Source organism: Zophobas morio, unplaced genomic scaffold, assembly GCF_036711695.1.
Source record: "Zophobas morio isolate AGI-343-1 ecotype UQ-CSIRO unplaced genomic scaffold, CSIRO_AGI_Zmor_V1 ptg000108l, whole genome shotgun sequence".
Lineage (NCBI taxonomy): Eukaryota > Metazoa > Arthropoda > Insecta > Coleoptera > Tenebrionidae > Zophobas > Zophobas morio.
In genome coordinates, this window is record NW_026972213.1 from 5200935 (window position 1) to 5224564 (window position 23630).

The 23630-nt window shown below is 31.8% G+C and overlaps 4 protein-coding genes across 5 annotated transcripts; all 4 read right to left on the minus strand.

Annotated features, from left to right (window-relative positions):
• Positions 1–6771: 6771 nt before the first annotated feature.
• On the minus strand, positions 6772–8784 carry LOC135144858 (luciferin 4-monooxygenase-like). The gene is made up of 6 exons (XM_064076989.1): positions 8662–8784; positions 8073–8611; positions 7699–8016; positions 7293–7647; positions 7076–7241; positions 6772–7021 (listed from the first exon to the last, which is right to left on the minus strand). The coding sequence occupies exons 1-6, from the start codon at positions 8782–8784 to the stop codon at positions 6891–6893; spliced, it is 1632 nt and encodes a 543-aa protein (XP_063933059.1). The 3' UTR covers positions 6772–6890.
• Positions 8675–11468, minus strand: LOC135144859 (farnesol dehydrogenase-like). 2 transcript variants are annotated; one of them, XM_064076992.1, is made up of 4 exons: positions 10702–11468; positions 10190–10651; positions 9986–10141; positions 8675–9939 (listed from the first exon to the last, which is right to left on the minus strand). In XM_064076992.1, exons 1-4 carry the CDS (start codon positions 10807–10809, stop codon positions 9898–9900), a joined length of 768 nt encoding a protein of 255 aa, XP_063933062.1. In that variant the 5' UTR covers positions 10810–11468; the 3' UTR covers positions 8675–9897. The 2 variants fall into 2 exon arrangements, with proteins under 2 accessions (XP_063933062.1, XP_063933061.1); XM_064076991.1 differs by having other exon boundaries at positions 8675–10141.
• Positions 11469–11552: 84 nt separating this feature from the next.
• On the minus strand, positions 11553–14065 carry LOC135144856 (luciferin 4-monooxygenase-like). The gene is made up of 6 exons (XM_064076987.1): positions 13836–14065; positions 12934–13475; positions 12561–12878; positions 12164–12518; positions 11949–12114; positions 11553–11897 (listed from the first exon to the last, which is right to left on the minus strand). Exons 1-6 carry the CDS (start codon positions 13956–13958, stop codon positions 11764–11766), a joined length of 1638 nt encoding a protein of 545 aa, XP_063933057.1. The 5' UTR covers positions 13959–14065; the 3' UTR covers positions 11553–11763.
• A 3533-nt stretch (positions 14066–17598) lies between these two features.
• LOC135144857 (luciferin 4-monooxygenase-like) lies at positions 17599–23191 on the minus strand. The gene is made up of 6 exons (XM_064076988.1): positions 22993–23191; positions 20319–20863; positions 19957–20268; positions 19556–19910; positions 19336–19501; positions 17599–17990 (listed from the first exon to the last, which is right to left on the minus strand). Exons 1-6 carry the CDS (start codon positions 23116–23118, stop codon positions 17860–17862), a joined length of 1635 nt encoding a protein of 544 aa, XP_063933058.1. The 5' UTR covers positions 23119–23191; the 3' UTR covers positions 17599–17859.
• Between the last annotated feature and the right edge of the window lie 439 nt (positions 23192–23630).

The following is a 23630-nucleotide window of genomic DNA, read 5'->3' on the forward strand; positions in this document are numbered from 1 at the left end:
TTAGAATAGTAATAGGGACGCTAATTACTTCCGCACAATTTCTTAAAATATTAGCAATTTTTAAATCTGAACCTGGAGACTTGGACATCTTTAATTTTTTTAACATGCTACAACCCATATTTTCGGAAAAACTACTACAAAGAGAAAAAGCTTTTGTATGACTAATAATCATGGGCATTAGATCAAACGATTGTTTAGCTGCCCGTTTCTTGTTTTATAGGTTTATTTTATTATAAATCACTTCTTGAATTTAGATTGTTTACGTTTGTAGTTCAGTAGGTGTCCGCCTCCGAGGCGCCTGTGGTGTGTCTTACTATCTGCTGATTTTGTTTACAAAGGAGTTATATAAAATCGATAAATTACCTATCAAAATCATTGTATTTATTTTGTTAATCATAATAGAAAAAATTGTATCCTTATTTTCATCCTTACCTGATTTTGACACTATTTAACTTGTTTACTAAAAGGAGAATAATGCCTTTAGTTTGCATAATATGCAATTCGGCTGTGGCAACTACAACACCATCTGTCAAATGTATAAAGTGTAAAAATATGCCCATATAAAGTGCTTAGGTTTAAATGAAGCTAATGCAGCCTTGAACTCTGAATGGTCATGTCAGAGTTGCTCTTCTTCTCATGTCATAGCTTCGCATTTATTTTCTCTCTCTGATATCGAACAACTGATGGAACGACAATTTAACTGATGACATGAATATGTTTCAACTTCTGGGGTACCTCAAGGTCCAAATTTGGGCCCCCTGTTATTCGCATTATATATTGATGACCTGATTTCAAGCTTAAATGCAACAGGTTTGCCTTTGCTGATGACCTTAAAATTTTCTTTCGTGTCATGAATTTTGAAGACACCAAAGAGTTACAGTTGAATTTGAACAAAATTAGTGTACGGTGTACTCAAAACGGTCTGAAACTTAATCGGGATAAATGTAACTTTGTTAGATATACTCGTAAAGTAAATTATTTTTCATCTTTGTATAACATTGATGGTGTTGCAGTAAACTCTGTTGAAAAGATAAAAGATCTTGGGGTACTATTTGATTCGAATTTACGTTTTTGTGAACACAATGATAGCATTACTTCCGGTGCTTCTAAAACCTTAGGCTTTATTATGCATGTTTCTGCTAATTTCAGAAACATAATGCTATTTAAGGTATTGTATTTTGCCTTAGTTGCAAGTAAACTATAGTATGCATGCATTGTCTGTCAACCTTATTATTTGAAAAGACAGTTAGATACTGAAAGAATTCACCCGTTTTCTCAAGTATATTTAGTTCAAAATTCATGGTGTATACCCTGAGATGAATATCAGCTATGATGCATTGCTTCAAGAACATCATTTTAAATCCTTGCTTGAGAGACGAAACTACTTAAGTAAATGCTCGATTTATGCATAAACTTATTCGTAATGAAATTGGCTGTGTGAATCTTCTTTCGTACGTTAATATTTATCCCCGCATATGCTCAAGACATTCAGCAACGTTTTATTTACTAACACCCAAAACTAACTTGTTACGAAAGGCGCCAGTTACTAATATGTGTCGACCAGCCGACAACCGAAATAGTAATTTACACAACTAGTTCGGGATAGCCTGCTTCCCGCATGAACGCTTGTTTGCGGCACGACCGAAGGGAGTGACGCATTTGCGTGAAAGCGGGAAGCAGGCTCACGAACGTGTTGTGTACAATATTTTTTGCAACGAATAAACCTTTAAACTGAAGAGATTAACTGTGAGTTATTTATAAACAACGGCATTGACAGCGGCGTCAACACGTCACAATGTTGACACTACCCGAGTATTTTAAGGTTACCATGGCAACGGAAAGTTAAAATGCACGTGTGCGGGAAGTTCGAACTCCCGCACCCTGATGAATGCGCGAAAGCCATCAAAAAAGGTCATGAGTGCAAAAAAGATATTTCGCCTTGGTGCATATAAACCTAATTTTACACGTCCTTTGAAAATTGTTTATGAGTCTGGAAAAGAAGCTAAACGTGTTTTAAGATCCAATAAGAGCAACACAAACAAACTATTACACTTTCGTCGTAATTTAACCATACTACAAAGAAATTCGAATGCTGATATCCTGAAGGAGTTTAACGACAGAAAATCTCGAGATGAAAATGATATCTCTCTGTCATACAAAAATAATTTGGTCCAAATTGCTTATAAGTTTAATGTTAATTCACAGCAGTCAAAAAACGTTTAAATTTTTATTATCAAAACGCGGGAATTAGGACTACTCTTAAAGAATTTTCAGCAAAGGTTAATTTATCGATATATCACTTTATTATTATAACTGAAACATGGTTATGTGGTGATATATCTAACGAAGAGTTACAGCTGCGTAATTATACAGTTTTTCGTTCTGATCGGAATATTAATTCTAGGTAGAAGCTTCGTAGAGTGGAGTATTAATTGCAATAAATAAAAATTTTAAATGTGCCAGAGTTTATCATAGTCAAAAGGTAGAAAGTGTTTTTGTAAAGATAAATTTCGATAATTATAATATTGGTGGAGTCTATATTCCTCTATCATCAGATATTATTACCTATCAAAATCATTGCTCTGACTTAGAAAAGATTTTTCAATTGTTTCGTGATTCTGATTATTTCATTGCTGAAGATTTCAGTCTTCCACGTTTATCTTGGAATGATAACAAGGTAAAATTCGTATCAATGAATTATCCTCATGATTAGTATCAAATTATTAATGATATTTACTCTTTTTTAAATCTGAAACAAGTCAATAATGTTCCTAATAACAGAAATGTTTTTCTAGATCTTGTTTTTACAAATATATTTAATCTACAAGTTACAACTGCCGTTGATCAGATTTTTGACGAGAGTTTTCATTACATTCCATATTCGTGGTTCGTTACTTGTTTTCCTATATCAAAAACTGTTAAATTAAAGTGTCAAGTATTTGATTTTCATAATGGTAATTATTATACGTTGAATAATTATCTTGCGTCGATTAATTGGAATATTGCGTTCTCTGATCTTGATTTGAATGAAGAGGGATCAACATTCTATAATTTCCTCTATATAGGAATGGATGAATTCATTCCCAAAAAAACTGTTAAACATAATTGTTCGTCATACCCTCAATAGTTTAATAAAGGGTTAATCGAATTGTGCAAAAAGAAAAAAGTTTATCATTGTCGTTTTAAAAAGCCAGGTAATTTTGAAGACTACTTATCTTTTAAATACTTAAGATCTCAGTGCAAACATGTTAGTAATAGATTTTATACTTCTTATATTAATAATAGTTTATCAGATAAAAAAAGTGGGTGGGGTTCCGAGTGAAATGACTTTTAAAGAAGATATTGGCCAAGGTGGTCCCGAAATCTGTAAATTATTTGCCAGTTTCTTTTCGTCAGTTTTTGTGGATGATGACAATAACCCTCTTTTTTATGATAGCATAAATCATTCAGTAATGGTTAATGACTCAGGTGTAAAAGTTAGTGTCTCTAATGTTATTGAACGTATTTCTCATTTGAAACCTTCGAATTCTTTTGACCCAATCTTTATTTTTATTATTCAAAATATCTTTAAAAGAAGGAGCTTTTCCTTATTTTTGGAAAAAACGTTCTGTCACAACAATTTTCAAATCCGGTGACAGGCAAAAGATTGAAAATTATAATATAATTATATTCAATCTTCGATACCAAAAATTTTGGATTGTATTGTATCCAAACAATTACAGTGGGTCTCTTCTAACATTATTTCAAACAAACAACATGGATTTATTAAAAGCAGATCTACTTTAACGAATTTACTAGAATACTCCTGCTACCCTAAACGAAGCCTTTGCTCAAAAATTACAAGTAAACGCAGTATATATATACGGATTTTTCAAAGGTATTTGACAAAGTGAATCATAGAATCTTATAAATATATAAATTAAATAACATGGGATTTGCTCCTGGCACAATTAATTGGTTGGTTTCATTTTTAGTTGACAGACCACAAGAAGTAAGAATTGATTCTTACTTATCGTCTTCTTATCTTACTTATCATCTGGTGTCCCTCAAGGGTTGCATTGTGGACCTATTTTGTTTGTATTGTTTATTAAAAATTTAATTTCTCGTTTTCGTTTTTCAGAATCTTTGTTATTTGCTGATGACTTGAAATTGTTTAAAATTATGAAATCTTTAATTGATGGGTCAGAGTTGCAATGTGATCTGAATATTTTATTTGACTAGACCATCAAAAATATATTACTTTTAAATATTGATAAATGCTATGTTATTTCTTTTCTTAATATCTAATCGAAAGTTAACTTTAATTACACAGGCCTGCGAAATATAACTTTTAAATTCCCTTTTAAGTAATATTGTTTTTTTTTAGGTATTTATGTATGCCGAATTAAAATATAACTCTAGTTTTTTTGTAGCACATCGAGATTTATTTTTATGTAGGCCTAAATATTCATAGGTTTTCAAACAATTTTTATGAAAAAATAAAATATAAAGAATATAAAATTGAATGTTTATTTATTAAATGAACTAAATTAGTTATAAACAAGACTTAAAAAAACAAATAAATCAAGAAGCTTCTTTTTTTCTTTCTTCAAAGCTCTGATTTAAGCGTTTTCTCTTGTATTCACGATAGGATGTGTTATTGCTGTTACATCTTTCGCATTATATCATTTTATATTTGAATAGCAAAAGTAACAATCGTCTGTATGATTTTGTGGCTCCATCCAAATCATTGGTGTCAGCAAACTTATCTGAAGAATTAACCCATTTCCGAGAAGACATTAGTAATTTTTGTTTAAATTCAGGGTAATAAGCGCATAGTCGACACAAATAACTCTTACTAAGCTGAACACGAAATGAAATATCAACACCATTATCCATATATATTATTACCACAAAATCTAGAAGTTAATTTTTATAGTACTAAGAACAAAACTGAAAAAAATATTTTTTGCAGAAACTGTACGTGATAGAAATTTTTGCAATTTTTTTTTATACATGAGTGTCTAAGACCTACCAAAATTACTACTTGATTTTGTTGGGGGAAAACCATCGCAGGCCTGTGTTATCATCTGGGTAAGTCTGTGTTGGTTCCTGTTAGTGAAATCAAGGATTTGGGTATTATCTTCGATTCAAAACTGACTTTTAAAAGTCATTATAACCGCATATGTAATAAATACCTAACAGCATGTTAGGTCTAATCTGGAGACACTGTCTGTTGGGACTCTTAAAATTCTGTTTACTTCTTTAGTGCGGTCTCAGTTCACATACTGTTCAGCTGCATGGCACCCATATTTTAAAATTGACATTGAACTATTAGAAACTGTGGAGAAAAAATTTCTAAGATTGCTTAAATTTAAACTCAACCGTCCTCTTGTTAGAGGAGATTACACCTGGATAAGAAATTAACTTAATATGCAATCTCTGGAATGTTATCGTAAATTTTCAGATATTTGTTTCCTTCTTGGTCTTGTGGATGGTGATACTGATAATTCCTCTTTGCTATTAAAAGTGACATTTTTACTATACCCAAAGAATATACGTTTAACACGGAGTAGGACAACCTTTAGAATTTCAACTTCTTCGACACTTTTCTCTCAGAATCATCCTATTTTACGTATGATGGCTTTATTAAACTTTCTTGTCGACACTTACAATCTAAATTTATTTGATAATAACAAATACAGATTTAAACGCAAACTGAAGGCCATATTAATGTCTTGATGCTAGAAGAATTATTTATTTCTTTATTTTGTATTATTTTATTTTATTATAATTTATTGTTTATTTATTTAAATATAACCGTTATATAAATATAGTTATCTTCATACTCACGTATGGTTAAGTGATTTTTTACTTTTGTTTGTTTTCTAAATTGGTGTTAGGTATCTTTATTGAAAAGTTTTTCCAGTGTAAGTATTAGTATATTGACATGTACTATTTTGTAAAGGAGTTTTCCCATTTATTAATAAATTAAATTAAATTAAAGTTACATTAAATTATGACCAGTTTTTCAGTAATGTACTTTTAGGGCAATTATTAGGAAATTTTCTGCACACCCGTTTATGGTTATTTCAAAACAAAAAATAAATAATTGATTATTTTAAGTAATTTTGCTATAGTTCATTCAATTTTTTTTTTTTTTCAAAAAGTATATGATTTCTCTCAAACTGTGCAAAACAATTTTACTTGACAAATACCTATACACTACAAACCCAAAAGGGGTTCCCTATTTCGTAAACGTCCGAAAATTTCGAAAAAAATCAGTACCTACTTGCAGTATCATAAAATTATGCCGGCACTGATTTTCATGAGTACTGAATTATGTAGAGTAAATCAGTCGCTAGCTCTTAAACTAGAATTTCTAATACAATTTTTAGTTACACACGTGTGCGATTCAGCCAACAAGAAAATTTGGTCAATTTTATCACTTGTGGTTTTTAAAACCCAGGGAGTTTTACTTACTAATCGCTTAATTAATCTAATGAATGTTTCGTTTAAAAAGTCTGTTGTGATGCCATCTAAAATAGAGCGTAACAAACAATTCGTCACTTTAAGTCATGGGTAATTTGAATGACAAAGGCACAGAGGTTCTCGTAAAATGTTTTTAAGATTCGTTAAACACTTAATTAACGTTTCGGCAAATATCATTTGTCAGAATCAGTACTTCAAAGACGTGTGTGACATAATGGTAAATCCCGAATTACTGCCTTCGGTTGTATAATGATTCATAGGAAATATCTGTAGAATTGTAGATTCATTGAAACAATAAAACATGACGTACCTACTCTATTTCAATTGTTAATGTACGATATTTCTGCGTACCAATAAACTTTAATGGATTCGAATTCCACAAAGCACATTACACCTAAACAAACGGAGCGTATTACGAATTACAACTTGGATTTATGTGTTGTTATTAATTCTCTCAATTTTCTTCGAAGAATCTTGCCGCTTGGGTTTTTAGGAATCTCCGGTATAAATATAACACCACCACGTAGCCTTTTATGTGAAGAAACTCGCTCTAAAATAAATAATAAAATTTCAAAACTCTAAATTAACTTAAAAATAAACAAACCTGCAACAAATTGTTTTACTTCGTCTTCAGTTAAATTAACATTTAAATGTTTAGCAACAAAAGCTAAGGGAAGTTCGCCCACATCTTCGTCTGGCAATCCAACAACTCCAGAGTCTTTTATTCCTGGGTGTGTTAACAAAAGAGCCTCTAACTCAGCAGGAGGAACCTAAATAAAAACTTTGACGAGATCTCTATCATTACTTAAAAAATTACTTACTTGAAACCCTTTGTATTTAATCAATTCTTTCAACCTATCAACGATATAAAAATATTCTTCGTCGTCATAATACCCCAAATCTCCAGTTAGCAACCATCCATTTCCTGTGAAAGTATTTTTATTTGCCTCTTCGTTATTGTAATAACCTTTCATAATTAAAGGCCCCTTGAAACACAGCTCTCCAATTTGATTCGGTCCAAGCGATTTTCCTGTTTCCGGATCCCTTACTTTACACGAGACGTAAGGACAAAGTTTTCCCGAAGAACCGAACCTTTGCTCACCAGAAGGCATTCCCATGACTCGTATAGTGGTTTCTGTTAAACCGTAAGCTTGCTGAACAGATTTAATTTTTAACCTACAATTATTTTTTTTATTTAAAAATATATTCAAAATTTTTAAAACATACCTAACGCTAAGCAACTCTTCTATATTTTTGCTTAAAGGTGCCGCTCCACTTGTCGCTTCTATAACGGATGATAAGTCGTATTTATCAACCAATAGACTTTTAGATAAAAAAATAGCTAACGGTGGAACTAGCGAAAGAGAAGTTATTTTGTATTTTTCTATAGACTTCAAGAACACTTCTTCCTCGAATTTTCTCATAACAATAATTTGTATTCGTTTCTGCAGACTATTTAGGCTTCTCACCATTCCATATGAGTGAAAAAAAGGAAGAACACCCAAAGTGCAACGACCACTGTCTTGGTTGAAGAATCGAGGGTCACTGCGATGACAAAACGAGCATCAAAGTTGTACATAACTATATGATTATCAACTTACTCTGTATGTACAAAGGTAGTCAAAATATTTTCGTGGGTTAACATAACACCTTTAGGTAAACCAGTAGTTCCAGAAGAACACATTATTAGTGCCACTTGTTCTCTGGGGTTCACGTCGGCAACTAAACTCGATGACAAAATACAACCTTTTTGTACACAATTTATAAAATTGTTCATACATTCTACTCCTTTGATACTGGTATTACTATTTATTACTATTATTCGCTGTATATAGTCTACCTTCTTTTTAAGCTCTAGATATTTGTCAAGAACTTCCTTGGAACAAAAAACTAACGATGGTTGCGAAATATTTAAAGCATGTATCATTTCCAGCTGGGTGTAATTATGGTTGATGGGCGCAATAACTGCACCTACATATAAAGCTGCTACAACTGGTATAAAAAATTCATTACAATTTTCACTACAAATAGACACTATGGAATTTTGTCCACATCCTAATTTGCGTAAACTTATAGCCAAAGAACATGTCTTTGTGAAGAAATCTTTGTAGGTAATAAATTTTCCAGTAATAGCGTCAATCTACAAAAACAGAAACTGGAATGATTACATTACTTTATCAAGTTACTTACAAATGCTGCTTCATTTTCGAATTCTGTTGAAAGCTTTTCGTAAATTATTTTTCCGAGAGAACTACTGGGTATTTCTTTTAATGGTGGAGGACCCTTTATGACATAAGTATCGTCTTCGGTCATTGTTTCGTTTGTAATGATGCGAAAAACTTTATTGTCTGTCGCAAGTAGTTATTTATGTCTGTCTGTTAAGTTGATGACATTGAGAACAGATAACGTTGTAGATAAATGTATTAACCGTATATCGGACACTACAAGCTGTGGTTATTTTCAACGTTTTAATCTAAAGTGAAAGAACACGGATATTAATTTGTATTTGTAGAATATAAAAGTGTAAAGAAGACGTAAAAAATTTCCATTTGGTTTTTTTTCAAGTAAACAAAAACTTATCAGAAAATACGGATTTAGAATAACAATGGAAAGTTAAGTTATAATGCACAATATAATGTTTGTTTGCGTGTTTTTATAAAGTGATATCACCTACTTCAAGCAAATGTATTTGTTTTGCTTTTTCTTAACAGTAGTGTTGCCCTTATTTCTCTAATACTATATATTTCCACACCCTCTCCTTTTTTATTATGTTTACATTGTAGTGTTACACTCTTAATAATAAATACCTAGTTTATCTAAGTTATTAGCTATTTTACAAAACTTCAAAGAAATTCATTATGCACTTTTTGAAAAAAACTGTAAAATTTGTTGAATTTATTTTCCAAACATTTCCGTCTATCTGTAGTATGTGGCCTGTTAGAAGTGTGTTAGCCAGATAATTTCCAAAACTACGAGACTGATTGTTTTTTAATAAGTATATTTTACGAATTTCATGTACATACTGAAACGCTACCCACAATAATTTGTCTGATCATTTCCACCAAAAATTTGATGATTTATATTTATACATGTGTTTGTTAATCCACCAAGCCCTTATTTTTGACTTTATGCATGTAGATTTTTGGATAAAAAGGATTAAAATGAAGCAGTAAAATTTTAACTAAAAAGATAATAAACTAATTACTTTGAAATTTTGTAAACGCCATATAGACTTCTTCTGTTCATCCCTTTCAAAATCTTGATGACGTCACCTCAAAATTTGGTTTAGTAAATCTCGCTAAAATAATATTATTATTGACAATTTATCATAGAATCTAAGGAATCAGTTTTTCCAGAAATGAATAAAAGAACTTGCTTTTAGTATATTTCATAACTCCAACAGTTAGGAAAAAACCATGGAAATGTTTAAATTTTTTCTCCAAGGGGCCTTATGATCAATTCTTGAATCTAAAAAAGAATCACCACGTACTGATATTTTACTTCTGAAACTCACTTCAACGTGTTCTGAGGTAGACAAAACATAAATAACTCCATCAGCAATATCTTCACTTTTTAGCGAAGGTATACTTTCAAATAAAGCTTTTCTTGCTGGCGGTAAGTCCTTATTCAACGTAGTCATTTCAGTTTCCACAAAACCGGGACTAATACTCTGTAAATCGAACAATTAAACACGTTTAAATAATAAGTAAACGCCTACCGTAACTTTTATCTTTAATCCAAAAGTATTTAACTCAAACCTTAAGGTTTCAGCTAGAGCGGTTACAGAGTGCTTGGAAGCCGGGTAAATATTCAGACCAAGTGCATTCGGAACCTGGTGCCCCAACACACTATTAACGTGAATAATATGACCGTTTATCTTATTTTCTTTCATGATTTTTACAGCTTCTCGCGTGGCGGTGCATAAACCCAAAACGTTCACATCAAAAACTGATTTCCAGTCTTCAGTTTTGCCTTTTGTAAACGTGCCAACTGCAACTTTTCCAGCACTATTAATAAGAATGTGAACAGGTCCAAGATTTTCATTGCTCCATTTGAATATTTTTAAAACGTCTTCTTCCTTGGTGATGTCAGCTTTGAAAGCATATAGTTTTCCAGATTTTCTGGATAAATTTTTGGCTCTTTCTGCGATTATTTCTACACGGCGAGCTACCGCCACTACCTGAAAATGGAACGATTTTTTTTATTGGAAGTACATACCATAACGTTTACCATTAAGCCGTGTTGCACAAGAGCATCGGCAATAGCAGCTCCAATTCCTGAACTAGCACCAATTACTATTGCAGTCTTCCCTTTCCACCTGTCCATGGAAATACCCATTATTCTAAATTTATAACTTGCACTACTGCACTCAGAAAAGTGTTAGTTTTAAAAAATTTATATGTAAATACATAACGTGGAAGCGGGGAGCACGTAATATGCATTTTGTGATGATAAGCAGCATTTATATAATGAAATATCAAGTTTTTAAATTGCTTTAAATTTTATTATTAGTTACATTACAATTGTTGTACTTATTGCGTTACAAAATATTAAATTAATTTGACCCTGTAAATTCATCGATCACTATTACGTACTCCACTTGCTTGTTTTTGCTATTTTACCTTTTCTAGCACTTTTAATCATATACTGAAAACAAAAAAAAATAGCAGCGGATCCTAAAAACTGACGAAAAAGAAAATTCTAAACCAAGTTTGTATGTCCATACAGTTCGTAACTTAAAGTACAGGGCTTTCATAGATGATTTTACCTACATTCCATCCAAGTGAACAGTTCCGCTTATTTCTGAGCGTGTTATTTATTATCGTCGAAAGTCAGAGAGTCAGAGTGTGAAAAATAAAAAGGCATAAGTTTGCTGAGAATCAATATCAAAACCTGAAAATCGAAAATAATAACCTTTTGATATTATATACCTGGAATCTATAGTGAGGTACAAAATATACATTCTAAATACATTCAAGAAAAATCGCTCATAAAATATTCTCATTTATTTATGAGGTATCAAAGAACATTTTTGAAATCAATTTAATCCTGGGACGACTATCACACAAAAAAAAAACAGGAACTGTATAATAAGTATAATAATCTTCACGGTGCTGAACATCGTTCTAAGTATATTTCAAATCGATTCACATAAAACATAGAGCAAAACGTACAACAAATAAACATTAAAAAGTCCACCCTATTTGAAATTTGTGTTTATCCTAAATGTAACGTATAGATTTCGCAAACAAACTTTTTACATTAACTTCTCACCTACACATTTAATACAAATCACAGTTTAGCCTTATAGAATTTATTCAAAAGATCATGTAACTTTCTTCTGAGGATCTTCCCGCTTGGATTTTTGGGTATTTCAGAAATGAATATGACACCACCACGAAGTCTTTTATGTGAAGATACTCTTTCTACAAAGATTCATTTTTATATAAAACTATAACACTACCATGCTTACTCACCCGCCAAAAATTTTTCAACCTCTTCTTCACTTATCTCATTTTTCGCATGAGGAACAATAAATGCTAACGGCAATTCGCCAGCTGCTTCATCTGGAACTCCAATAACAGCAGCATCTTTGATCTTTGGATTAGTTAGCAAAATTGCTTCTAATTCTGCTGGAGGTACCTACATACTTCATTTGATATTTGTAAACATACTTGGAACTGTATAATACCTGAAATCCCTTGTACTTTATTAATTCCTTTAATCTCCCAACAATAAAGAAAAATTCGTCCTTATCATAGTACCCTAAGTCTCCAGTCAACAGCCATCCATCTGACGTAAAAGCGTTTTTAGTAGCTTCTGCATTGCCATAATAACCTTTCATAACGATAGGCCCTTTTATACAGATTTCACCAACTTGATTCGGTCCAAGAGATTTTCCTGTTTCTGGATCTCGAATTTTGCACAAGAGATACGGGAAAACTCTACCTGAAGATCCATGTCTTTCTTCATCTAGGGGAAAACCCGTTACTGCCAATGTAGCTTCTGTTAAACCATAACCTTGCCGAAATGAATTCACCTTCAACCTAAATTTTTCAATAAGAGAAAATTGCTAGTATTATATCTACCTTTTCTTTAACAATTCTTCCGTACTTTTACTCAGAGGAGCTGCACCGGAGCCTACGTGTTGAATACTGGACAAATCGTAAGCATCCACTAACGGGCTTTTGGCTAAAAGTACCGCTAAAGGTGGTACCAAAGGCAAACCCGTTATTTTATATTTTTCAATAGTACTCAGGAAGAGTCTTTCTTCAAATCTTTTGATGACAAGAACTTTTGTGGATTTAACTATAGCACCTAATCCGACGAATAAACCATAGGCATGGAAGAACGGTAAAAGTCCCATCGTACTCCGGCCTTCTTCTTGCGGATATAACCGTGGATCACTAAAATTAGCTCACTGATAATTCTACATAAATAATGTTGGAACATCTTACTCACTCTGAATGCGCAAATTTGGTGAGCACATTCCTTTGCGTTATCATAACACCCTTTGGCAGTCCCGTAGTTCCTGAAGAATATAAAATAAAAGCTATCTGATTCTCTAGGTTTACATCAGCTACATCAAATCTGTACAAAGGTTCATTTCCGTGTAAATTTTCACGAATAAATGCCTCTATAGATCTTAAATCACGAGTTCCATCTTCACTGTCTATGATCAATATTCTCTCAATAAAGTTCAAACGTTTTTTCAAATCAACGAATTTTGGGTATATTTGCTTTGAACAAAAGATTATTTGTGGTTTAGCTATATTCAAGGCATGTTGCATTTCTGACTGAGTGTAACTGTGATTAACTGGCGCAACAGTAGCTCCTATGTAGAACGCTGCTATAATGGGTGTAAAAAATTCAATACAGTTTTCGCTTGATACTGTGATCATAGTGTTTGGGCCATAACCGGATCTTCTTAAACTCTCCGCCAAAGAACATGTTTTCGTCAAAAGTTCTTTGTAGGAAATAGATTGCCCAGTTAGTGCATCAATCTAAAAATATGAGAACAAAAATTTAAAAACAGGCAAAAGATATATGCCATCTGCGTCAGTGGGTCGCTGTATGTTGTAAATTGAGCTAATTAGTGTGAGACGTATTACAATACCAGTTATAATATTTTAAAAATTGGAAAAACATAAATGTTTTCTTGTTATTAAACAATGTTGATTCTTGTAAAAATTTTAAAAGAAAATGTTACTAATATTGCAATTACATTGGTGTATGAGCATAACAAATGTCCAACGAAGTGTAAATAATTCATGCCATATCGTAGTAAACAGTATACGGATTGTCTTATCAGTTTATGACAAAACAGTGCGTTTAGGTGCAATTTTATTCACATAGTAACTTACCAAGGCTTCAGTTTCAACACAATTGGCTATTAATTTATCATAAATTAATCTTCCAATCGGTACGTCGGGAATGGCACTTACAGATGCCATTCCTTTAACAATATGTGTGTTATCCTCGATCATGGTTTGTCTTGAACTGCACGGTATCTACTGTTGGAATGGAGGTCACTCGGGTATTACTTAATTTTACATAGGTGGCTGACCTTAAAAAATAAGAGGGGAATGATGTTATTATTAATTCATACACAAATGTTTGTTACTGATATAAAGAATAACAAAGATAAGATTGTCGACAGTGACTATCAAAAAAGTTAAAATGAACATGTGAATTCTGATAAGAATTCACAAGTCACCTTATATCTTGAACTTGCAATATTTTTTTGAAGGAACTCTTTCGTTTTTTTTTTTACACTGAAGAGTACAAAAACTTTTATTTCCCTATCATTTCCTAAAAGAAGTGCTGCGAAAAAAATTCAAATAAATCTTGTGTTTGTTTGACGCCAAACTAAATTTAAAATATTTTTTAAAACAAAGTATTGTAAGGAAATTATAAAAATAACATCCATGACTTGAAGTATTTTAATTTTCCATTTGCAATAAAATTTTATTCTATAAATTTTATACTAACGCCTAGATGTATATTAAAAAAAAATGTACTGTGTTTAAGAATCTTGAGTAAATTAAAAGCACCATTCTTAATTTAATCAAAATGTTTTTCATAATCTTTTAAAACATCCTTTAGAAACGATTCTAAAAAAATAATTATAAAAAGCAAAGCCCAAAATCAAAATCTCGCACATTTTTTAATAAACACCTCGTACTTATACCACTACAAATAAATTCTTAAGTAAAAACTACACACTCTAAATGATAAGATTGATAAGTAAAATTAATTCGACACAGTTGCTGTCATATTGTGTCCATAATGTTTATTTGCTATGGCCAAACATGGGCACTAAAAAAATATTTATTTGGGGCCACTATTCTCTAAACACCAGTGACTATTATGGTTTGTAATTTTTTGGTCAAGTTGGCAACCTATTTAAAATTTTATAATGGCATACCTGATTGCGAAGGTGACATTTATGATAACTGTCATTGTCTCAATCAGTCAACACGTTTGTTAGGCGTGTTCATGTCTGACGTACTACCATAGATGCCAATAATTCAGAATTGCCAACACCAAAATTTGCTTCATTCACTAATAGTTACCTTAGTTGTTTCCTAATAGTCTAAGCTGTTTCAGGCTAGACCGTAGAAAATACACTAATAATTTCATTAGTGTATATGCAAAGGAAAGTCCCTATTGACAGTCACTTTTGATTCTTACTGACACTCTGTTATGTCACGAAGTAGAAAATTATTTAATTTTTAATAAATAATACATTTACGCGGCCCAAAAATTGTGTGTATCACTCTGCCAGAAACTGCTTGTGCAAATGAGCTTTCCCGGACTGTCAAGAATGGACGGAAGCATGGAAATAACTATTGTGTGCAGGCCCATTTCCTTAGAAATCGATAGCTAATTTGTAACTAGGAAGAGGTAATAAATAAAATATTGCCTTCATTTTAACAACGCATGTTCATAGAAATTCAAGTATTTAAAAAAAGGAAAAAAAAGAGTAAATTAACTCAAATATAGGAAAGAAATTTCCGGAAACCCGAGTGAAAATGTCAAAGAATGAAATTACCAATTTTATATCAACAATACGCGATTATTTGTTAATTCTGGAAAATTTTATACAAAACAGGTGGATTAACTGGAAAAATCCAGGAACCATTTTAAGATCCGCGACGCAATAGCGGCTAAAAATATTAACCACTATCTCGTATATTCTTCAGTTCTTGGTGGATAAGCGTTCTTCATTTCGATGACAGTAATGGGGATCGGGTTACTCACACATTAGTTGACTATCGTTTTCGAAAGAGCCAGATAATACATGGATGACGATTTAATTTTAGAAACTCAACTTACGAAAAACCATGAACTTTTTCTAAATCCTTCTTCACAATTTCCGACAACAGAACAGAGACCTGGAGAAGGCTCAACACGGGCACTTTTCTTGGGGTATCGACCGTCGTCAGTACTTCGGTTCTTCGTGGCTCACCGGGGTTGACTTCCTTTTTGCCCTCGATTTTCCAACTTTTGTGCTATTTTTTTCTCATTTATTATGTCTTTTGGTGGCATCTTTATGAGTATACGGTTGGCATTATAGTACTTGTGTTAGAGTCATTTGATTAGGTACAGGCGTAATCCTTGCGGCCCTTATTTAGTGCTTTTGTAAGTCTTAGTTTCGTTATGAAAAGTTCGTCATTTGATAAGTCGCAAAATTTATTGCTGTCAGTACGTAAAATTTTATTTGTTCATGTCTGCCTTACCTTGCGTTGTTGTATGAAACTCGTGTGCCTTATTTACTGGTTGTTAAGATTATTTTCGTTTGTATGCCGTATTGTTTGGTTGGTAATTTGGTGCCATTTATTTGAATTTGTGGGTTCTTTTTTGTCTTGTTATCGTTCTAATGTCATGTGTTTTCGCCATCATGGAACTTTTTGCTTGGGTGTGGTATTTAAATGCGACTAACTGACTGGGTGATTCTTAATGATATACAAATGTTATCTGATGGATATATCAGATTCAGAAAATATTAATAATCACATTTTTTAATTACGTGTGACTGTACAATCACAAACACAAATATTCACACTTGTGTGAATAAGTGCTAACTTGTTTAATTAATCATTATTAATTCTGATATATCCATACACTTATTTTTAAGTTACCACTTTGGCAAGCTGAGAAACCTATTTGAGAATGCGCTTGAAGTTTTTGTCAGGATAAACCTGCGAAAATCCATATAAAGTCTGTTCGGTAACTTTTGGCACAAACTTCAAGATCAAAATAAACGAAATCATTTCAAAACTAATGATATATTTATTAAACAACATATTTACTTAAATTTTAATCTTCAAATGGTTCATAAACTCCAATCCTGCCAACTTGACGCAATTTTTGTTGTATATTGACACCACTTCTTTCTGCGGCTTTTTTTTCTGTTATGTGTTTAAAGGAAGTAAGACTTTTGGCCGGTGTTTTTCTTTTGGCATATTCTCGTTTCATTAAAGCCCAATATTTCTTAATGGTGTATTCGGATCATTATTTTATTTTGCAACACAAAACTAATACTATTGGCATTAAGAAATTCTGTACATTGTAAGATATAATGTTGCCCTATCTGGAAAACAGAACATTCCTATTTTGAATTCATGGTGCCTATGAAAATAGACGATTCTGAAACTCCCCCATAATTATCCATAGCTTACGATATCAAATATTTAAGAAAAATCTTCTTAGCTTTGAATTTTTTCTTAGGTGCCACCACCTGGTTTGGAGCACAGTGACAGCAGATACTTTTTACCAAGCACACAATAGGTTCCATCATCCATGATAATTATAATGATCGGCGGGAGCCGATTTTTCAACAATTTTTCTGCAAGCTGTTTTAGCCCTCGATTGTTGATCAATTGATCATGCGATAAAATCCTTACCAAAATATATGTTTGCATGATTTTTTTATCTATGGAACTACGCCGTATTTAATTCTCGTAAAATGCTACCAATCCAAAAACTATGAACCAAATCGTTACTGAAAAAGTCAAATATGCTTGCTGTATGACAAAATAACCCAACATTTTTTTTACATTATTTACATATGTCAGTTTGTTGCTAGAATGTGTGCTTTAACATAACACGATATGTTTCTAACTATATACATTAATTGAACAATATTGACGGACAACGTCAAGATTACTGAACAACTAATAATAATTGGTTAATATGTGTTCTCTCAAAAAATCGTGTTTGTCATCTATTTGTTTTAGTTCGTATGAAACAAGTAGAAAGTGCATACAAAATAACACCCATAAGTTAAATTAAAGAATACAAAACTTGCTTTCTAAACCGGTGGTTTGTATTGTTTTCAGAATGTACAGTTTATAATATATATAAATGCAACAGATTTAATATCTACAATTTTGACTTGTAAGTAGTTAACATTTTGCGAAGTTCTCGGCGAAGAATTTTTCCACTGGGATTTTTGGGAATTGATGGCACAAAAACAACACCACCGCGCAGCGTCTTCTGCGAGGAAACTTTTCCTAAAAAGAAATTAGTTAAAACTTTACTTAAGTATAGTCCAGATTTTGAAGATATTGTCCACAAAAACTAAATGTATATAAAAATCAATTCATTTCTTTTTTCTTTTTTTAATACCCCGAGTGTCTGGAAAATGGAGTATTAACTCATCGCTAGGCTCTTAACAATTAATTGATGAGTCTGGAAAAAATAGTAAAAAAAATCCTTCTCACATTTTGGTGAAGTTATAATCATTTTTAAATTGGTCCTTTTTTATTACTAAAATTAATCTTATCTTAGCAGGTATTAGCCCCAGCCGCCCGCCCTCTCTTTCCTTAGAGTGTATGTCATTTTCCAAAATCGGTCTTATTTTAGCAGGTACGAGCTCCGCCCACCCGCCCTCTCTTGTCTTAGAGGGTATGTCATTTGCCAAAATCAGTTGTATCTTAGCAAGTACTGATAACTAACTTTTACAAAAAATGATCAAAATTTTTTTTTCAAAATTTTGAACATCTTCTCTAGTTGCTTTAATGTATTTTTCTTTTGTTGGTTTTGTTTGTGTTTATAATTTATAAATGTTTTATTTTTTTTTTGGTTATTTATTAATGAAAAATAACAGCTTGTTTTATTAATAATAATACACAACGATTAATGACTATTATTGTAGTTATATTGACTGTCCTAAAAAAATAAAAGGTGGATTTCAGTCACCATCGTTACTAAGAAATTAGAAAGTATTCACGTATTAGGTGCGTGCAGTGTTGCCAATTTTACTTTTAGAAAATCACGTTTTTTTCATATTCTACGTCATAAAGACTTTGTTTATCATTTTTTTGAGACTCCCGAAACCCGCGTACATAACGTACTGAAGAGTTAATCCGCCATTTTCCAGACACCCGGTATATACGAGAATTACTTAGCAATGAAATTAACAAGCAGTCCCTTATGACTTAACATATACATATACATAAAGCGTTTCATCTAATTTGGTCGCTGGCATTACTTTAAATTGCCCTCCAATTCTGCAAACCAGTGTTTTTGGAAATTTCTTATGTAACCTGATCTAAATTTGAAGATTCATTTTCTTTATAAAGTAACAACATTTACAAAATAAAGAATAGGAGAAATCTCTCTAAAAAACGAAAGGTTTTTCCTTTGTCAGTAAATCCGGAAGTACAAACAACTCTAAATTGTTCTTAAATAGATTTCATGTCGTAAATGCAGATAGTTGTTTTGGGGTTGATTAAACATCAAAAATTATCAGCCTATTTGTTACTTCCTTCAAGACTTAATTATCAAATATGTCTTTGTATATTTGAAAATTAATTGAATTATTCGCTTTATTTAATAAGAATATTATTTAAGTACCAGCGACAAAATCGATAATTTCCTTTTCTGTCAAATTCACATTTTCTTTTTTCACGACGTATGCAAGTGGTAGTTCTCCTGCTTCTTCATTAGGAAGACCCACTACACCTACATCTAGCACTTTTGGATGGTTCAATATAATAGACTCCAGTTCAGCAGGTGGAACCTATAATTTGATAACAAAATATATTCAAAAACTCCTAAAATTATCAAATATCACCTGAAAACCTTTATATTTGATCAATTCCTTCAACCTATCGACAATGTAGAAGTAACCTTCTTTATCATAGTAACCCAAATCTCCGGTTAAAAGCCACCCATCAGATGTAAAAGAATTTCTAGTAGCTTCCTGATTTCTATAATATCCTGGCGTCACCATCGGACCTTTGAAGCACAATTCACCAACTTTTCCAGGACCCAGCGATTTTCCAGTTTCTGGATCTCTAACTTTACACGACATATATGAAACCACCTTACCAGAAGAACCGGGTTTTTCGTCATTTAAGGACATCATAATTACTGCTAAGGTACTTTCCGTTAAACCATATCCTTGTCGGATTGTCCGAATATTCAATCTGTAAAGATATTTTAACATTGATTTTAAATGATTGGGACTGCAACCTTCTTTTAACAGCTTCTTCAGTATCCTTGCTTAAAGGAGCAGCTCCACTTAGTATTTCTTTAACAGACGATAAATCATATTTAGCTACCAACGGACTTTTGGCAAGTAGAATTACTAAAGGTGGTGCTAACCAAAGATTTGACAATCTAAAATCTTGGATGATTTTCAGAAATAGTTCTTCCTGAAACCTCTTAAGCACTACAATTTTCTGGCCCATCACTAATGCAAAGAAGTTTGTAATTAGCCCATACGCATGAAAGAATGGAAGTATTCCTAGGAAATTATCTTCCTGCCGTAGATACCGAGGATCTCTGAAAACATTAATTCAAATTTTGGCACAATACGCAGTGTATAATTTTACATGGAATGCATATATCGAACCATCATATTACTGTGTGTTTGCATTACACCCTTTGGAAGCCCAGTCGTACCAGAAGAACACATAATGAGTGCAATCTGTTTGCTATTATCAAATTCGGCCAACTGAAACCTCCCCAAAGGTACATATCCTCTTAAAGTTGTTCTTACAAACTCTTCCATTGTTTCGGCTCCACATACTACTTCGTCACTATCAATTACGATAATTTTTTCTATAAAATCCAATTTGGTATTTTTCAGGTTTACAAATTTGTCAGTAACTGCTTTTGAACAGAAAACTATTTTAGGTTTACAAATAGTGAGAGAATGTATTGTTTCATAATCTGTGTAGTTATGATTTACAGGAGCTACTGTGGCACCGATAAACAAAGAAGCAATCACAGGTATAAAAAATTGTATGTTGTTTTCACTACTAACAGAAACTACTGTGTTAATTCCATAACCGCTTCTTCTTAAACTTTCAGCTAAAGAACATGTTAATTCTAGTAGTTTAGGAAAAGAAATGGATTCCCTAGTAATAGCATCTACCTGAAAGAGAACACATTGTATTTTTTATAAAAAATTACATATAACTAAAGTTTTTCATTTTTTTATATATTTTTTAATATAATATGCTTATTAATATATGTATTATGAACATTGAACACTGATTTGTATTTCAAGGCAACGGCAGTTAGAACAACTATATTGCCTTACAAATTGATCTACTGTTGCTAAGCGAGCGAAGCGAGAGTGATTTATGCAAGAAATGTTAAGCGAATTTGCGCTTCAAAATCTATTAACTAGTTTATTGTTCACTAAAATTAATTTAAATCTTAAATCTATAATTAATTAATTATTTTTAATTTATTTTTTCATCCAAACCATACTGCTTATGCATTATTACAGTACTAAATCAATTAAGACAAAATTTGGAAAGCATTGTCAAATAAAGTCAGTGAGTGAAGTACTACGTGTTTCTGAAGAAGTGCGCGCTTTCGCTGCACTGACAACAGAGGAAATAATTCCAAGCAAAAAAATAGATACGAAAAGGAGTACCAGATTTTTAATAAATGAAGAACCGAAAATGGGGACATTGTTTTCTAATATTTTGGAAAAACCTGGTTTCTAGTAACGCTACAAGTCGATAATTACTGGGTTTATTATATCAACATTTTTATGAACAGGAATAATAACACCTGTTTTTCAACACTAAGGGAAGATAGAATTTCTATTACATAAGTTAATTAACTTATTAGTTAATGGCAATATAAGTATAAGTCGAAATATGTCAAGTGAATGACTAGATGTTAAGCCATCTATGACATCCCTAGCAAGGATATTTAAGAAAAAGTAAAATGTGCCGACACTGTATATTCACTTACGATGCTATTATCAGTTAGCAGGTTATCACAGTCACACATTAATAGGTTATCAGCACAGTTATCAGGCACATTTTGTACTAAATTAAAAATTACATAATACTATAGTATTTTAGTAAAAATGTATATTAACATCATCATAGGAGATTCACTTGCTATTTATTTTTTGTTTATAGCCGGAGAATTTATTGCTGCTATTAATAAATAATTCTTCAGATGTCTATTTTTTATTATTTACCGTATCAATACTATAATTTAAGCTCAATTTGTTAACGGCATAACTTCCTATAACGGTTTCTTGCCATACTTGTTTCATCAGAATCTATAATTTTATCTAAATCATCTAGAGAATGAAGAGTAGCTCTCATAGCTTTTAAATCAGTATCAAATACTTGGATTTATTTTTTAATTTTATAGATTTTTCATGAAAAGCAAGAGTCATATATACATCATAATATTTATAAATTTACTACATTTTTAGTGTTAGTATCAGTCTCCTGATTCGCAATAAATTTATACAATCACAATTTTACAATAAAACTTGCATGTGTATTTCTCCAAAATCTTAAAAACTAATCTTCTCCAAGGATTTTGCAACAAATTAACCGTTTAGACGTTAAAACTCTAAAATTTATCTGGTCATTCCCAACAACAATATGATGACGTCATCCTAAAATTCTGCTAACCGAATCTTATTTAAATTTACCACAAAAGCGAATACTCTTAAATCTTGAAACGCGCTGTGTTTATCGTAAACATGGTAAATGACCACTAAATTGTCTGCACTTGTGGCCTGTCAATGCACTAATTTTTTTTAATTTATATATGTATATATATACCTATTCAAGCTAATATATTTCTACCTACTACAAAGTTGAAGTACTCTTCACAAAATTTTATTAAGAAAGCTGTCTTCAGAGATAAGGAGTATAACATTTATAATTCATTCCAATTTTATTTTAACTTATGAGCAGAATTAAATTTTATAATTTGTATAATTGTCCTTAAGGAGCGAGGGCCGTTCTGTCTAAATAACTTTACTCCAAATTTTTAAAGTTCTACTTTTAATTCAATCAAACATAAATTGTTGTTTATAAGCAAAACCTAACTCTCTAATAAAACGTTCCTAATCTCATATTTCGTAAATTAGTTACTGCTCTTATCTTATTTGTGTTCAAGTATTTAGACTAAAACATGAAGAAAGTGTCACTGTCCAATGTACAAAAATGATTTTACAAGGACGTATAGTAAAATTCAGAATTAAAATTAAAAAAAATTTTCTTATATTTTACTTACTAACGCCTCATGTTTGTTCGGGTTGGCCAAAAGGCTATCATACATCAGTCTTCCTAAAGAAATATCAAGAAGAGGGTGAAGTGGTGGAGGTCCATGAATGACATAAGTGTCGTCTTCTTTAATCATTATGCAAAACGCACGTGTATACACTCCGTATTATGACAATATTCACTGGAAGTCCGAACGTATCAAAGTTTTATCACCGACAGGTCAACTTACTAACTAGAGCAGTAGGGGAACGCGAAGACCTTTGGCAAATGAATGTTTTTGTAAAAATTAAATCAAATATCAATGAACAGTAATTGTGTGTTTCAATAATGAGTTCAAGACGTCTGAAAACGCAAACTGAGTGGAAGTGTATTCACTTTAACTTAAAACAATTGAGTTACCTATAATGGTGAAGCTGTCGTAGAAGGTATAATAACAAGAAAATTAAAATTCTTTACACAAAAAAAATTGTAAGACCGTATAACTTTTCCTACATATCACATCAGAAGTGATTGAGCAATGCGAAAAGTATGACAAATGAACGAAATGCGTTATTATGCTTTTTACTCACTTTTTATGGATAACTGTAATTTTAAATAATAATAGCAACATTACAAGACGATTTTCTCACATACCACTTACACAAAAAT

Bases quoted from the DNA above. Each gene is read 5' to 3' on its own strand.
- LOC135144858 (XM_064076989.1), bottom strand. From the start codon at position 8,784: ATGACCGAAGACGATACTTATGTCATAAAGGGTCCTCCACCATTAAAA. The intron at 8,612-8,661 runs GTAAGTAACTTG...CTGTTTTTGTAG, and splicing joins TCGAAAATGAAGCAGCATTT to ATTGACGCTATTACTGGAAA. The intron at 7,242-7,292 runs GTAAGTAATTTT...GTTTTTATTTAG, and splicing joins TTAAATACAAAGGGTTTCAA to GTTCCTCCTGCTGAGTTAGA.
- LOC135144859 (XM_064076991.1), bottom strand. From the start codon at position 10,809: ATGGGTATTTCCATGGACAGGTGGAAAGGGAAGACTGCAATAGTAATT. The intron at 10,652-10,701 runs GTAAACGTTATG...TTCCATTTTCAG, and splicing joins TTGTGCAACACGGCTTAATG to GTAGTGGCGGTAGCTCGCCG. The intron at 10,142-10,189 runs GTAGGCGTTTAC...TTCGATTTACAG, and splicing joins GATTAAAGATAAAAGTTACG to AGTATTAGTCCCGGTTTTGT.
- LOC135144856 (XM_064076987.1), bottom strand. From the start codon at position 13,958: ATGATCGAGGATAACACACATATTGTTAAAGGAATGGCATCTGTAAGT. The intron at 13,476-13,835 runs GTAAGTTACTAT...TCATATTTTTAG, and splicing joins GTGTTGAAACTGAAGCCTTG to ATTGATGCACTAACTGGGCA. The intron at 12,879-12,933 runs GTGAGTAAGATG...AGCTAATTTTAG, and splicing joins ACCAAATTTGCGCATTCAGA to TGATCCACGGTTATATCCGC.
- LOC135144857 (XM_064076988.1), bottom strand. From the start codon at position 23,118: ATGATTAAAGAAGACGACACTTATGTCATTCATGGACCTCCACCACTT. The intron at 20,864-22,992 runs GTAAGTAAAATA...GTTCTCTTTCAG, and splicing joins CGAACAAACATGAGGCGTTA to GTAGATGCTATTACTAGGGA. The intron at 19,502-19,555 runs GTGATATTTGAT...ATCAAATTATAG, and splicing joins TCAAATATAAAGGTTTTCAG to GTTCCACCTGCTGAACTGGA.